A 15,339-nucleotide genomic window follows, 5' to 3' on the forward strand; every position below is an offset into this window, starting at 1 on the left:
AAAGAAGGGGCTCTGCGAGAAAGGAGGGTTCGTACCGAGGGGGCTGGGGATGGACATCGGCCAGTGCGGCGCTCCGCGGGCCGGGGTCACCGAGCCGTTACCGGCGGTGCAAGGGCTCGGATGGCGGCGGGATGGAGGAGGAGACACCTCCATGGGCCGGCGCCGCTCTCGGTCGGGCTGGGGGTGGGTGTGTGTCCCGGTCCCTCTGGAGGGACCCCTCGCCCCCCGGCCCGGCCGAGAGCGGGGCGGGCGCCGCGGAACTCAAACCGCCGTCCTGCCCCTCAGCCAATGGCCAGCGCCGCAGCCCGACACCGACCAATGAGAGCGCGGAGCCTCCCGCCTCCAACCAATAGAAGCGCGGGGAGGGCGGGGCGGCGAGTAACGCTCGGGAGCGGCGGCGGCGGTGGCGATGGCCCCGGAGCGCGGCGACAGGTCGCTCCCCCCCACCGGTACCGAGGGGCTCCCCCGGGTGTTCCTGCAGAGCCTGCGGACTCTTTTCGATATCCTGGATGACCGGCGGCGGGGTTACGTGCACCTACGGGAGATCGAGTCCCGCTGGCGGGGAGCCGAAGCCCGGGAGCTGCCCGCCGGGGTGATGGACGGGTTGCGGCGGGCGGCACCGGCCAGCGGGTACCTCACCTTCGAGCGGTTCGTCCTGGGGCTGCGCGCTGCCCTGCCCGGTGCCGACCCCCCGCTGGAGAGCGGCGGCGGGCGGCGGAGCGCGGAGAAGCCGCCGAACCCGCGGGGTGCCGAGGAGCGGCGGGGGAAGAGCGGCGGGCAGCGGGAGCCGGGGCACGGCCCGCACCGCGGCCGAGGTGAGCTGGGAGCGGGGGCGGGGAGGAACCTGCCCGGCTCGGTACGGGCAGCGCCGGAGCGCGGGCAGCGCCATCGCCGGCGGCTCCAGGCGCGCTGGGGGCCGGGGGCTCGCTCGGGTCCCCCCGGCGGCGCAGCCCTGTTCCCCCCGCTGGGCTTAAACCAGCAGCAAGCTCTTCCCGCGGGCCTGGTGTGAAGCTCCCCAAAAGTTCCTGCTGGTTTTGGCTTGGGCTGTGGTGGGCTTTGAGCCGACGCGCGGGTAACGCAGGGCGGCGAGCGTGCGGCTCCCGTCTGTGCTTCCCTTCGCATCTCCTCGCGTGGGTGCTTGGCTGTTTATAGTGGTGATAAGAAGAATTAAGGGCTTTACCATAACGTGGCCGTGGTTGTCCCCTGGTGCAAAGTCTGTAGGTGACCTTCCTCGGGGGTGGGTGGTCTCAGGGACTCACGGGGCCTCCGAGAGCTGAGCAGCTTTGCCGGAGCGAGGGCTGTTTGGATAATTCCGCAGCACTATTTACGATAATAAATAATTAAACAACAATTGAATGGGAAAGCGGCACCAGGGAGATGTGCTTTGCTGTCCCCAAGCACTGTCCGGGTGGCCAGGCCAGCGCTCTGTCTGCAGAGCTCACCACCAGATCCCTGGGGACTCTGTTCCCTCCTCGGGACCTGGGGTCCCTGTGCGGGGTCTGCCAGGCCCCCTTACCCCCGGGTACCACGCTGACCTTGGCAAGGGGAGACTGTCACCGCATCTTGATTTGTGGCTGGGCAGTCAGAGACGTTATAAGGAAACCAGGCTTCTGGACTTATCTGGTGTAGGTAATAATTCTTTATCTAGAGTTGTGCCTTTGAGATCTACGGACACAAAGGTCCGTGTGAGGAGCTGATGCTTGTTATTACAACACTTGAGCGTGATGACTTCCTCTGCCTTGGGAAAGTTGTCTGGGCTGGCTTGCTTTCCCTTCCCACCCGCTCCCTCCCAGTCCCTTCTTCTGTTAGGTGGAGAAGAAACTGTGGTGGAGGTTCTCTGCTTTCTGTTTTGCCTCCAGACTAATCACTGGAGCTTCATCTAAGGGAATATTATTAAGCAGGTTGGCTCTTCTGTCGTCAAGAGTGTAAATCTGGAAAAACCTGAAAAAATCCTGCTTGGTAAATAAACAACAAATTGAAAGCTCTGCCCTGGAAAGGAGCAAGCAGATGACTACAGCAACTTTCTGGTTGCTGAGATCTTTCCATTGTAGGCTGATGTTATGCTGATGTCTGGAGCCTGCGGGCAGGGTTAGTGCCTCAGCCCTTGCTGCCAGCTTCCCGCAGTGCAGGGCAGTATTCTGGCAACAGGCCTGAACTTCAGGTTGATTCAGCAGCTTAGTGAACGTTATAACTCAGCCCTTGTTCTATCTCTTTTAGCTCCAGATCCTGCACAGCTGCCCAGTGCGCCCTGCCACCGCGGAGGGTTTCCTGGGGAGCGGTTGAAGGGGTAGATGTTCTCCTCAGCTGGCTGCGAGGGAGCTGGGCACCGCCGTGGCAGGACACGGCTCTTTCTCGCTGCGGAGAAATGTGCTGAGAGCTGCCCGGGGGTCCAGGAATCCCTGTCTCCGTTAAGATTACATCGTTTGGGCTCGAGGCTGCTCTGAGGTAGCTTCTGTAAGAACCCAGCCAAGGGCAGGGAGATGGTGTATCAGTGCTCGTCAGCTGCAAAGAGTCTGAGTAGACTCCCTGCCTGTGTTTTGGGGGAAGGAGGTGGTCACAGGATGCCACCCTAGCTCTGCTTGCCGGTCCAGGGGGACATCTGCATGCGTCGGAGGTGATTTGGATGCGAATCGTGGCAAGAGGGCAGAAGCTGGGGCCAGGTGATCCTCCTGGTGTATCCAGGGGTGCAGTGAGCCAGTGGGACAGCGATTCTGTCCCCTCTTTCCTGCTAACCTCCACCTGCCTATGGGCAGAAGTGCTTCTGAAGAAGTCCCTGCTCAGAGTCAGCTTCCAGAAGTTCTCATCAGCCTGGCGGTGCTGGAGCAGCCCATGAGCCGATGGTGGGCACCAGCCTCAGCTGCTGGGGAGCCAACAGCATCCACCAAGTGCAAGGGCAGTGCGGTGAGCCCAGACACGGAAGTCACCATGATGGCTTCCCTACCTCTGGTGCCTAGGTGGCCCGTCACGGCAGCGTCCGAGTGTCTAGGTGTTGGGGATCTTTACCCTTGTGGTTCCCCTGAGAGCTGAGACCTGGGGAAGTTAAGACACAGAGCAGAAGGTGCCTTGCCCAGGAGGTCGGTGGTGGACCTGGGCACGGCCTTCTCCCCCAGCACAGCATTGCCTTTGCTGCTGGGGTGGCCTGGCTCTAGCAGCTGCCTGGAGAGCTGGTGGCTCTGGCAGGAGGAGGGGATGGTTTGTAGGTAGCTGTTATTGTCTGGACCATTGCCAAGGACAGGGATATAAATGTGTAAAACGCCCACGAGGTCTCATGGTCCTGGGCACTTGCTCTGGCTGGCGAACGTTGGGCTCAGGCCCTGCAAGGGACAGAGAAGCTCTGGTGGGCAGTAGGCCAGCCCATATCTCGTGGCAGGGTCACTTCCACCTCCGGTGAGCTGGTCCTGCTCTTTGCCTAAGAAGAACTGATCCCAGCTCATCAGCGGTGTCCTGTTTTAGCTACTACCTCGTCAGCTCAGGTGCACAGAGCTCAGTTGTTTGACCAGGGAGCACCTTCTTACCACAGTCTCAACTTGGGCCAGCCTGGCATTTCCAAGTAACAGCAGCAAAAACCTTTTTAACGTGTTGTTTCTACCCTGCAGCTCTTCCCAGAGGTGCTCCTGGCTTTGCTTTGGGATTCTGCCTTTTGAAGCTACCCTTGGGTTTGGGGCTGTTCCTCAGGTTCCCAAGCAGGATGTGCTACGGGTCTGCTAGGAGAACACGTATGTGGTTGCACCGGTCTTGCTGGGTTCCTCCCAGGTAGATATGGGCACATGAAACCAAAGACAGTTGGCAAAACAGATGAGTGGGCGACGGCAAAGACTTTGCGTTTATTGACGCACTGGAGATGTGTCTATGCTGGACCACTTGCTGGTGGGAGCAGTGGGATGCTGTGATGGACAAGAAGGAGCGGCACACAGTGGCAGGCTGAGCGAGACGCTTGCGTAGCGTTCCCTGCTGCGAGTCCAGCTCCCGTTGCAGAACGGATGCAAACGCGGCAGCACAGGCAGCCCCGGTGTGGGGCAGCTCCCCCAGACCTCGTTGCCTTCAAGGTGAGGGGTGGCTCCTGCGGCCATGGCTGCCATCTCTTGCCTCATCTCCCATTGCGTCCATGTCTGTGAGACTTGTGGAGGAGCAGGCGGCGGTGTGCCCTGTCCCAGGACTCGCAGCCCTTTGTGCCTGTGCAGCCGGGAGCGGACGAGACCTGTGCCAGGCAGCTCTGGCGCCTGGGAGCCAGTGTGTGCCCAGCCCATGGGAGAAGGACGTGGAGATGGGTGGGGGTGCCTGGCAGGTACGTGGGGAGCGGTCCCAAGGAGGAGATGTTTTCCCTAGCTGCCTCACTGCCTGCCTTCGCTTGCTCTTGTTTGAAAGCCGGGTTGGGAAAGAAACTCTTGAGGAAAGCTGTGCTCAGAGAGTGGGGTGAGCCGCAAGCGCGAGGGGGGAAGCAGGAGGCAGGGCCTGCTGGGGACTCGGCAGGGGACCGGGGCAAGAAGGGAGGTGCGGCAGGTTTGCTGCCCGGGCACGTCTGGGGAGGGTGCTGGCTGCACCCTCAGCTGCACGGGCACCGCGGTTCGGGGCGGCAAGGCAGAGCTCGGCCAGAAGTGGGGATCTGAGCTGGCTGGGCCGGGGCTGCGGGGCTGGGTTTCTGGCGAGTTTGCCCGGGTGGGCGGTGCGGGGCTTGTGCTGACTTTTCCGCAGGTGCCCAGCCAATACCTGGCTTGGTGTACAGGCGGCACAGGCAGGGGGTGTCTGATCCAGCCTAAAACCTGCCCGTATGAACTTAATCTGCAAAAATAGGTTATGCATGGATTTGCACCAGCGTCATGTGTTTGTAGTAGGTCTGTCTTTTGCAGGATAGGATGTTGGAATTTTAGTAGGACTTTGAAAAACCTACAGCCTGATTTACTCTATGGTTAGCCCACAGACACGGGGGTTTCGGGGGGGTGGGGAACGGGACAGACATCTGCATGGCCAAGTGCATCAGCGAGCAGGAGCTGCCTTCAGGAGGAGTCGGGTTCCTGGCAGAGCCTGTACCATCCAAGCGGGAGTCCGGGGGTCCCGTGAGGACAGGAGGAGGGGAGGCATTATCACTTGCGGTTGAGTTGACTGGAAGCTGCCTGCTTTTTGCAGAAGATCACCACGGAGGACTGTTGCCAGCCTGGTGCAGCCAAGTCAGCCATTGCTGACGCCTGCCCTGCCCGTACAAAGACGCGAGCAGGTGCTCGGGCCGGTGCTTTGCTCAGCTGCTCCCTGCAGGGTCTGTTTGCGAGCCCACCCTGCAGATTGTCCCATAGAAGTGGCCGTGGGGAGGCTTTTGTTGCAAGCAGCTGGTGGCCTCATGCTTTCCTCTCTTACAGGCGGTGATGCTAAGGCTGCTGCGCAGTCCCAGGGAGATGGCAGCCATCCAGGAGCTGGGGACACTCGGAGGCATCAGAGGGGACGTGCAGAGCACCGCAGACACACCATCACCAATGGTGTGGACTTCAGCATGGTAAGGGGAAAGCCCCGTCATGGGCTCCAGCAAAAGGGCCCGTGGTCCCTGCAGGAAGGTGGGCTGCAGGGGTCCCTCTCTGGTGACACCCGCTCTGTTTGGGCCGTCTCCCCACCCTGCGGGTGTGAGCTGTGTGGTGTCAGGCACATCCTGATATTTTGGATACAAAGCTCCACTGACATATGTGAAGGTACATCTGAGCCGCTTTCTGTCCCGAATAGTGCTAGACAGGGAGGAGGCACGTGTTCCCCTGCCTTCCCCTGGAGCAGGGTCAGCCCATGGCGCCAGCGTTTGACTGCGTGGGTGCCTTCCCCCGGGCAAAGACTTGGGCAGGGAAAGGCAGACGTGTAGGTGTAGGAGCAGGTGGGTCTCTGGGCCTTCCAAGCACTCCAGTGACGGTTGGGTACGCTCTGCGCTGGCGAGTGGTGGTACCGGGCTGCGTCCCCTGCCAGATGTTCCCTGGAGGGCAGGGCTCAAGCATGCTGATCCTCCTGGCTCCCAAGAGACCTTTTGCCAGTAATACAGAGAAATCAACATTGAATTTAGCTGGGCAGGCCAGGATGGAGGGGTCTGCTCCCCTCTCCATCCCCGGGTGGAGAGGCTTGGATCAGATTGCCTGGATGAAGGGATCTGCACTGCTCCCAAGTGGGATGGAGGAGCTGCCTGGGCATGTTGCCCACAAGCTCAAGCTAAATTTTCCTGGGAAGAGAGCCAGGCCCCGGCCTGCAGGATGAGTGATTGGTGGGACGAGCTCTGGCGGGTGTCGGAGCTGCTGCTGAGGCTGTGACTGTCACCTCTGCACTTCCACTCCTCGCGCCCTGGTGTCACCCGGCTCCCTGAGGCCAGCAGGGCTGACTGGTGGCGCGGGCAGCATGGATGACAGCCTGGTGCTGGCCACGGGGGATGTAACACGCTCCGATGCCTGGCCTGGGGAGGGGAATTTGTGCACGCACGGTTTGCTGGCCTTGCAGCCATGCGCAGGGTTGGGGTGGTCTTTGGCTGAGGGGTCTCTGCTGAGAGGTGCTGGCAAGGAGTAATAAATGTAGATGTTTGCATCTGGGAATGGGGGGGTCTCTGGCTCTCAAGGTTTCGGTGGCTGAGGGTTGCTGCTTGGGAGAGGGGAAGGTCTCTCCTTCCCTGGCAAGGCTCTTCCCTGTGTGTGCAGCTCCAGGCTGGAGCCCATCACTGCCAGGAGCTCCAGGTGCTGCCGGTACCGGCGATAAGGAGCTGGTGGCCAACACATCTTGTCAAGAGCTGGGGTCTGTTCCTCAGCACTGCCGCAGGCGCTCTTTTCCTGGGCCTGTGTTGCCTCTGCTTCCCCAAGTTGTGGTGGGGGCAGTGGGAGGGAGGTCCTCTGCCTTTCTTTCCCCCTCCCCATGTATGCACTGCCTTTCGTGTGCTCCTTTCCCCAGGGTCCCTGTCCCTCTCCCCCAGGTGAGAAGCCTTCCCTGGCAGGAGCCTTTGGGTACTGACCCCACTTCTGACCGCACAGAGACAGCTGGAACAGGCTTAAGTCCAGTGAGGACTGAATCCCTGTGCAGGGTGGTGCTGTGACCTCCCTGCTGGTGCTGGGAGGATGCTGGGTCCCCCAGAGACAAGGCACTCAGCTGTAATTAGGCTAATTTGGCTAAAGGGGAATGGGAGCGACCGTGTCCATCCCGAATCCCAGGGTGTGCTGGGATGGGTTCATTCTGGGCAGCAAAGCGGGGGCTGTGCTGCAGCCCCAGGCCCCTTTGCACTACCACAGCTGGTGTCCGCTCAGCTGGTGCTTTTTAGACAGTCCATCATCGATCGGCCTGATTTCCCCGTGGCCACAGGGGGTAGCTGGGATGAGACCTTCCATGAGAGGCTGAGCGCTTTCATTTGCAGGCGGGCCAGGGTATGGCACTGTCCCCTCCCCTTCTCCCCCGGGGAGCACCAGTGAAGTCCAGCGCCCTGTCTCCCTCCTGCCCCAGAAGCTGCCTCTGCCCCCAGAGCATCCCATCCTTTGTGAGATACCATCCGTCCCTGCGCCCAGCGGAGCTGCCGATGTCCCACTGCTCTGTGGGATGCTGCCTCTTCCTCCAGTCACGGTGCTGGCCAGCAAGCCTGGTGGGACCAGGGCAGGCCAGGCAGCCGCCGGATGCAGCCCGAGCTGGGTGGGGGTCCTTGCCACATACAGCACATTCTTCATGCCCCTCAGCAACAGCCTGCGTAGCACCAAGGCTCTGCGCTTCTTTCTGTGGGTACGGTAAAGCGGGGCTGGGGTGGCGTGGTGGGGTGGCTTCGGGGCTGGCGGCAGGAGCGGGGAAGCGCTGGTAGCCTGAAAAAGGTCTTGGTGCGGTCTCACTTGTCCCCAGGAGTGGGGATCCGTTCAGGGTCACTTCTGAGCTGAATTGCCCGTTTCTAGATGGTCTCCAAAGCATCAGGAGAGATTACTGAGCATCCAGCAGCTTCTGGGCGATCAAAGTCCCACTGGTGCCCGGAGGAGACTCCTGGAGCCCAGTCTGTGCTGTGAGCGGTGGGGGCCGGGCTGCGTTGTGGCAGAGGCAGCAGGGCAGGCAGCTCCAGGGTGCCTCGGGGGTGCAGCAGAGGAGGGAGCAGGCTGCTGGTGAAACGGGGCTGTACGTTTCCCCCTGGCTTTCCAGTCTGCACGTTTAGCTTGGCTGCTTGCCGAAAGCCGTGTGTGTTTGTGCTGCTGGCTGATGGGGAGAATCGGGGGATTTGGGGAGCGGCTGCAGGCCCTGCCCTTGCTGCATCCGAGGTGGAGAAACCTGCTTTTGCAGCAGGGAGCAGGAGGATGGACTGTCCTTGGCCTGCTTCAGTTGTTCTCCCAAACCGGAGAACTCTTCCCGCAGAGCAGCATCAGGCAGCCCCTCATCTCACTCCTCCGCGGCTTTGTGTGGGGAGAGGGGCTGGGACCTTGGCTTGTCTCCGTATCCCTCTGCGCCTTGTGAAGAAGCCAGCTGCTGGGGCTCAGCGGAGCCTTGGTGGGGAGGGGGTGACGCCTCTGTGTGCTCTGTCCTGCAGCTGAAGCACATGAAGGAGCTGGAGCAGGAGAAGGATTTCCTGCTGCAGGGTCTGGAGCTGGTAGAGCGCGCCCGGGAGTGGTACCACCAGCACATCCAGTTCATGCAGGAACGCCAGAGGCTCCTGGGGAAGAACAAAACTAGTGCTGTGAGTCTGGGGCTTGTTATTGGGGTGGGTCTGGGGCTGCTCCGTGGGTTTGGAGAACTGGGCTGGGACTTGGCCGGAGCTGGAGCCAGCCCTATGATAACCCCCAGCCTCTTCTTCCTCCCCATCCTCAGGAATTCCTCCCTGAGGGCAGCCAGAGCCACCTGGGATGCCTGCTCCCCAAGCTGCAGGAGGTGAACCGCTGCCTGGGTGACCTGCTCTCCACCACCGGCAAGGTGAGAGCAGCAGATTTAGCAGCATGTGGTTGGTTCTGTGAGCTTGGGACCCATCCTGTCCCCTGCTTATGCTGGTGACTGGGCTGACATTGGAGCTGCCACAGTTGCCCTGGGCTCTGGGGAGGTGACTTGGCTCTTTGGGCAAGATGGGGGATGGCCAAGAGGACAGCACAGCTGGTGCCAAGCTGGGCTGAAGGACACTCAAGGCATTTGGGGGACTAAAGGAGATCCCCAAAAAGATGTAGTCATTGTCAAGTGAGTAAGGAAACCATCCTGCTGAGGTGCTGAGTCAGCCCTCCTAGAGCTGGCTGTTCTGCCGGGCTCCTGGCGGGAACTGGGCATGCCACCAGGAATGCTTCCCATCTCTGCCTGCCTTGGTGGAGACCCCGTGATGGCCTGGGCTGGGATCTCAGGCCAGTGCTGTGCCTCTCAGTTCCCCCTGTGCCACAGAAGCAGCTTCTGGCCTTGGAGAAAGCCTGGGCAGGACCACTGGGAAGGAAGCTCAATGTCTCATCCCTGCCCTTCGTCTTCTTTCCAGCCAGGGAACTCCTCCTCGGCCCTGAGCAAGCTGGTCCCTGTGGCGTCCCCAGCCTCAGCAGGCTCCCAGCAAGCCATCAACATGCTGAAGGAGCAAAACCGGCTTCTCACCAAGGTGAGTGGGGGTACGGGGGGAGGAGATCCCCCTGGGGAGGGGCTGGGGTAGAAGGAGCGGGGGGATGAGGCTGGGGAAGGAATACAAGGCAGTGGAAAGTGTTCCTTCAGCTTGGCCAACCTTGGTCATCCCAGCGTGTGGGCTCTACCTAGAGACCCCCAGTCACACAGCTGTGCCCACCTGTTTGCTGGGTGAGGATCCGTGGGCAGGGATGGGGCATCCCTGCCAGAGGGAAAAGGCGTTGCACGTCGTGAGCGGGTGCCGACGCGGCGGCTGGGGTCTGGGAGCAGGGCTGCTGGGGAAGGGGCACCCACCATGCCCCTGCCAGGGCTGGGCTCACTGCTGGGGTTCCCATCCCAGCACCAAACGCCGGTGTTTTCCTCTCTGAGCAGCGTTTTTCTCCTCTGTCCCGTGCAGGAGGTGACTGACAAGAGCGAACGCATCACCCAGTTGGAGCAGGAGAAGTCTGCGCTGATCAAGCAGCTCTTCGAGGCTCGCGCCCGCAATAACCATGAGACGAGCCAGCTGGACTCTACCTTCATCTAGCGCCTGTCTCCCCGCTCCCCGTCCTTGAGCTTCCCCGGGGGTTTTGTGGGACTCGTGCCCAAAACCCATTGCACCCGTTACTCCAGGTGTCGTACCTCGACACCGGTGCTGCTGGTGGCATCTCTGTGGGAGGGAGCCGGGAAGGCACTTCCCTGACCCCATCTGGGGAGCATCCTTGCGCTGCTCTGCTGCTGGGCTTTCCAGCCGTGCTGCTCTCAAGCTGCTCCTTTTCTGTCTCTAAAGGGACTGCAGGGACTGTACCCCCACCCTGTGATCCCCAATGCCCGGGGGCAAACGGCCGCTGCCCGTGCTGCCTGCGTGGGGGGGCAGCTGCTGTGCCCTTGGCCTGACTTAGGCTGAATTTTGGCCACTCTTAGAAAAAGATGATGCATCTTCAACGCTCCTGCTGGCATCTCCAGGCAAGCCTGGCCGTTGAAGGGCGGCTTGTCCCACTGTCAGAGGACAAGATTGAAAAATCCGATGGGGCACGCCTGGCTGCGCTCTGCCGCCTGAGTTCTGACTGCCAGGGACTCTCTCCCGGGCTAGAGCAGTGCCCGAGCTGATGCTCCTCCTGGAGTAATCCCTCTTCCCAGTTTGTGGTAGTGATGCCATAGTCGCTGTTTACACGTCTGCAGGCTCCTGTAGTTAATGAGCCATAGACCCAAACGAGGTAGACGGTACCTCTGAGCTGCTGTTTCAGGTTGTTTGCAGGTTGAGGCTGACACCTCTACATCCCTTTATTTGGCTTGGCCTGGCAAATGTTTCTTTATCACTGCCGGGTTTATAATGTTTTTTCGTGATGACCTCAAAAGGAGAGGTGATGTCCTACAGCGTGAGGATGCTGACGCGAGCCTGACTTCACGGATGGGCTTTAGGACAAGGCTTTGTATTTAACTGGATGTGGGCGACGGAGCGGAGGCTGACGGGCTCTTTCCTTTGCACGTCCCCACGTGGAGAAATGGCAGCTTCGCCTCTCCTGGTGGTGGGTGCCGGCTCCCCGGGGTGACATCCTGAGTGCGAACTGCACCCCTCTGCAGGTCTCTTGGGGCAGTGGGGGTGGTCTGAGCGTGGGTCCTGTTAGACTGGTGCATCTCAGAATACCTCCTCCTTCCCGCCCAGCTCCGTGGTGCTTGGGCTGAGTGATGTCTTCCACTGTAGCTTGGTACGTGGTGTTTATGGTACTTTCCTAGGAGATCCTTGTGAATCCCCACGGAGCACAGGCCTGGCCCTCCATAGCTCCAAGACCAGGACCTTTCTCCCCAGGGTTGTTTCGTGCTCTGACTCTCCCGGCACGACGCTGTGGCACAATGCACTGAGCTGGGCAGAAGGTGCTGGACCTGCCCTGGGCTGGGCACCGTGCCGACCAGTTCCTTTCTCGCTCCTGTTTTTATCTGTACAGTGATGTCTGTCCTGTCCAGCTCCTGGCCTTGAGGTTGACCTTGACCTGAAGCTCGCTGCAAGGCGCAAGTCCCTGCTCTGCCCTTGTGCCTGCTGCCCTGTGTCGGAGTGGGGATGGGCAGAGAGCCGGGGAGAGGGAGGAGGACGAGGAGCAAGGCCATGGCTTGGCGTGTCCCCTGCCTGCAGGAGTAGGGTGTTAGGTGTTCCCTGGGCATCGGTACTGCTGTCTCTTTTCATGATGCCACCTCTGGTGTCCGGTGCCTGTTCTGCCTGAGGTTTGAATAAAAGTTGACCCTCTTTATGAGGAGAATCACCTGTCTGTAGGGATAATAAAGTGGGGTGAACTATTTAATTTATCCTTCTGTCTCTCTGCCTAAATCAGCCTATCTGCTGCTTCGGACTGTCCTGTCCCAGGGGATGTGGCTTGAGCTCGAGGAGCCCAGAGGGTCTCTGGTCCAGACCATGTTCCCATGCCCTTTCCCATTCCCTCCGGGCTTCCCTGTGCTCTGGAGCTGGGGACCCCTGGTCTCTCCGTGCTGCTGTGGGTTGGGGTCACGAAGCCACCTGCACCCCTTCCAGTGCTTGTAGCTTCGTCCGCCTGCTCCTCCAGAAGCCGTGCTGGCGATGCTGGTGTAGTTCACAACCTCTTATTTCTTCTTAGGCTCCCTCCCTGGGGGCTGGCCCCCCTGGCTGTGGGCGGTGGTGGCCGCGGTGCTCTCAGGGACAGCCGGAGGGGACCCCGCTGTCACAGCGCAGTGGCACACATCCCCCTGCCCTGCGCTGAAGGGGGCAGCACCTGCTCGGGGCAAACCTGGGGGCTCTACGTGGGGCACCTTCCTTTGCCCCTCTGCAGGTTGTGGGGTGAGCTGGGCCCCCAGCACCCTGCAGAGCCCTCCGGGGTTGAGCCGCCCCTGTCGGGAGTGGGGTCGGGAGGGGGGCCTGAGCCAAGTCCCCCACAGCTGGCAGAGGGATCTTTGCTGCCGCCTCTTTTAAGTGGTGCTTTGGGCAGCCATGAGTCCCAGACGGGGCAAGGAGAGGGACAATAATTGCCCTCAATTCCCATTTCATGACTCTGCTTGGATGCAGAGGGCTTTCAAAGGAAAGAGCGGATCACTGTCCCCGCTCAACACCGCCCTGTGCAGAGCCAGGGCAGCTCTGCCCCTGCCCTGCAGCTGCCCCAGCCCCAGGGAATGTCCTGGATGTGGGATTCCTGTGGGACACTGCCAGGGGAGCGACGGCCCTACTGGGATCGGGGTCCCCCTGTGAGCTGCAGGGCTGGCCTCGAGCTGCCATGCTGCTTCTGGGTCCCTGACCCTCACCTGTGTGTCGGGGCTGTGTCCGCTTCGGTGCCCTTAACTGCGTGGGCTGGCACTGCTCCTGGCCTGTGCCTGGAGCCACGAGGCTGGGGTTTGTGGCCAGGGCTGTAGGCGATGTACCGGGTGATACGAGTAAACATCTTCCCTTCTCCTCAGGCTCTGTTCCCCCTAGAGCTGGCTGTGCCCAGAGCTGTGGACGTGCCTCCAGGGCTCTGGTCGCAGCTGGAAGGTGCTGGGTGAAGCTGTGGCCCGCACCGGGAACAGCTGGAGCAGGTCTCTCCTGTCCCCGCCAAGGCAGGTCCTGCCAGCCTGCCCCAGCTGGGTCCCTCTGCGCTTGACGTCGTCAAACCTGGGTGCAACACCATGTAGAATGAGAATTAGGAAGAGGAATGGAGTGGTTTGGGTTGTAAGGGACACTTAAAGGCCATCTAGTACCGCACCCCCCCTGCTGTGAGCGGGGACATCTTCAACTAGATCAGGTCGCTCAAAGCCCCGTCCAACCTGGCCACAAACGTTTCCAGGGATGGAGCAGCCACCACTTCTCTGGGCAACCTGGGTGTTTCACCCCCTCATTGCAAAATGTTTCCTCCTTATATCTAGTCTAAATCTTCCCTCTTTTAGTTTAAAACCATTACTCCTTGTCCTCTCGCAACAGGCCCTGCTAAAAACTTTGTCCCCATCTTTCTCACAAGCCCCCTTTAGGGACCGAAAGGCTGCAATAGGGTCTCCCCGGAGCCTTCTCTTCTCCAGGCTGAACCCCCCCAGCTCTCTCAGCCTGTCCCCACAGCAGAGGGGCTCCAGCCCTCCCAGCATCTCTGGGGCCTCCTCTGGCCCCACTCCAACAGCTCCGTGTCCTTCTGCTGTCGGTGCCCCAGCGCTGGAGGCAGCACTGCAGGGGGGTCTCCCAGAGCGGAGCAGAGGGGCAGAATCCCCCCCTCGCCCTGCTGCCCACGCTGCTGGGGATGAGCCCAGGCTGGGGGGCGTTTCTGGGCTGCCAGCGCACGTTGCTGGCTCACGGCCAGCTTTTCACCCCCCCCCGCACCCCCGAGCCCTTCTCTGCAGGGCTGCTCTCCATCCCTCCATCCCCAGCCTGTGCTGATACCGTAGGCAACACTCATGTCACCGGGCATTGATCACAGGTGAGACCGTGGGGGGGGGCCTACTGCCGCAGCCTGGTGATGGGGGGCTGTTATCAGCTGCAGGGTGCACTTGGCTCTTGCCTGAGCTCAATCTGGAGATGTGTACGGCCCCCAAGCTGCCCTGGGGGGCACAGGATCTCATCCTCTGCGTGCTCGGCCACGCAGTTTGGGAAGGATCCAGTCACCCAGGTCTATTTGTAGTTTCTCTCTCTTCTCCTGCCCAGCTCCATGCCCTTCTCATGCCCTTGGAGGCTGGGCTGCATGCCCAGCTACCCCCTTTAGAAAAGGGCTGCTGTCCCAGCAGAGCAATTATCCCAAATGCCAGCAGGAACAGCCACATCTTGGGCCCCCAGCCTGTCCGTTTTGTGCTGTTTGCTTTTCTCCCCTGCTGCATGGTCAGAAACTGCCCTGGGTCGTTTGCAGCAGCTCCAGCACCCACCACGCTATCAGCCCACGCACACTGCGCCCACTGTCCTGCTCTTGCCAGTGCGAATCCCTGGGAGGTGAACTGAGGATGCGATGACCTGGAGAAGCCCCCGGGTCCTGGGGCTGGTCCTCACGGGGCCAGGGAGCCGGGGCTGTCTTGCCTAAGGGGGCGCCTAGTGCATCTCAGACCTGAGAACTGGCACCTGGTACCTCTTGCTCATCCCCTTGGCCCCTTGTTGTGGGTCTTCTCCTGCCCCAGACCCTCCCTGCGCCTTGTTGCCACAGCCCTGTCTGCATCCCAGGCTCCAGCTCGCCAGCCCTTTTCTCCTCTTGGCAGAGACAAAACCGCCTCCTGCCTTAGCAGCGTTACCCGGCGTGTGCAGGGGTGTGAACAGTCCCCGTTCCTCCTTCCTGCCTGCGCCCATCGGAGAGTTTCATTTTCCGCTGGTACTTGAGGGATGGTGGAACAAAAATCGGCTCCTGGGTGGCAAGGGGCCGGGTCCGCCCTCCCCCCTGCAGGGGACGGCAGCGGTGGGTGAGCCTCTGCCCCACCGTCCGGCTCCTTCCCGGGGGAACGCTGGGGCCACGGCAGTGCCAGGTGCCCCCAACATCTCCATCCCAGGGGGAATGGGGCAGAGCATCCCGGCTCTGCTCCAGTGTCCTGCCAGGGCCCTGCCGCGTCTGATGGCTCCTTGCGGCCGTGACCCCAGCCTGGCCCGGCGCTCACCGCCGCCCGCGCAGCCTCCGCCACGGTACGGCTGATTGAAGGCAGATGCTCCCTCCGCGGGGAGACCCGGTGTGACGGGGAGGGGTGCGGCTCACCAAATTCCTGCTTGCTCTGCAGCTGCGTGCCACGGGGACCGTGACTGTACTCCCCACATCGCATCAAGAGGCAGCTGCCTGGGGCAGACAGCCACCCTGTTCCCTCGCTCCAGAGAAGCAGCCGCTGGGGATCAGAGCAGGGGCTGGGGTCCTGTACAGCACCCTG

At 61.3% G+C, this 15,339-nt stretch overlaps 1 protein-coding gene across 1 annotated transcript; it reads left to right on the plus strand.

Annotated features, from left to right (window-relative positions):
* Positions 1–384: 384 nt before the first annotated feature.
* On the plus strand, positions 385–11,826 carry SAPCD2 (suppressor APC domain containing 2). Its single transcript, XM_074608560.1, has 6 exons — positions 385–815; positions 5,352–5,485; positions 8,495–8,641; positions 8,773–8,874; positions 9,413–9,526; positions 9,944–11,826. Exons 1-6 carry the CDS (start codon positions 410–412, stop codon positions 10,070–10,072), a joined length of 1,032 nt encoding a protein of 343 aa, XP_074464661.1. The 5' UTR covers positions 385–409; the 3' UTR covers positions 10,073–11,826.
* Positions 11,827–15,339: the final 3,513 nt, after the last annotated feature.

The sequence above is a fragment of the Larus michahellis genome, chromosome 15, assembly GCF_964199755.1.
Source record: "Larus michahellis chromosome 15, bLarMic1.1, whole genome shotgun sequence".
Lineage (NCBI taxonomy): Eukaryota > Metazoa > Chordata > Aves > Charadriiformes > Laridae > Larus > Larus michahellis.

Bases quoted from the DNA above. Each gene is read 5' to 3' on its own strand.
- SAPCD2 (XM_074608560.1), top strand. From the start codon at position 410: ATGGCCCCGGAGCGCGGCGACAGGTCGCTCCCCCCCACCGGTACCGAG. The intron at 816-5,351 runs GTGAGCTGGGAG...CCTCTCTTACAG, and splicing joins CGGCCCGCACCGCGGCCGAG to GCGGTGATGCTAAGGCTGCT. The intron at 9,527-9,943 runs GTGAGTGGGGGT...TGTCCCGTGCAG, and splicing joins AAAACCGGCTTCTCACCAAG to GAGGTGACTGACAAGAGCGA.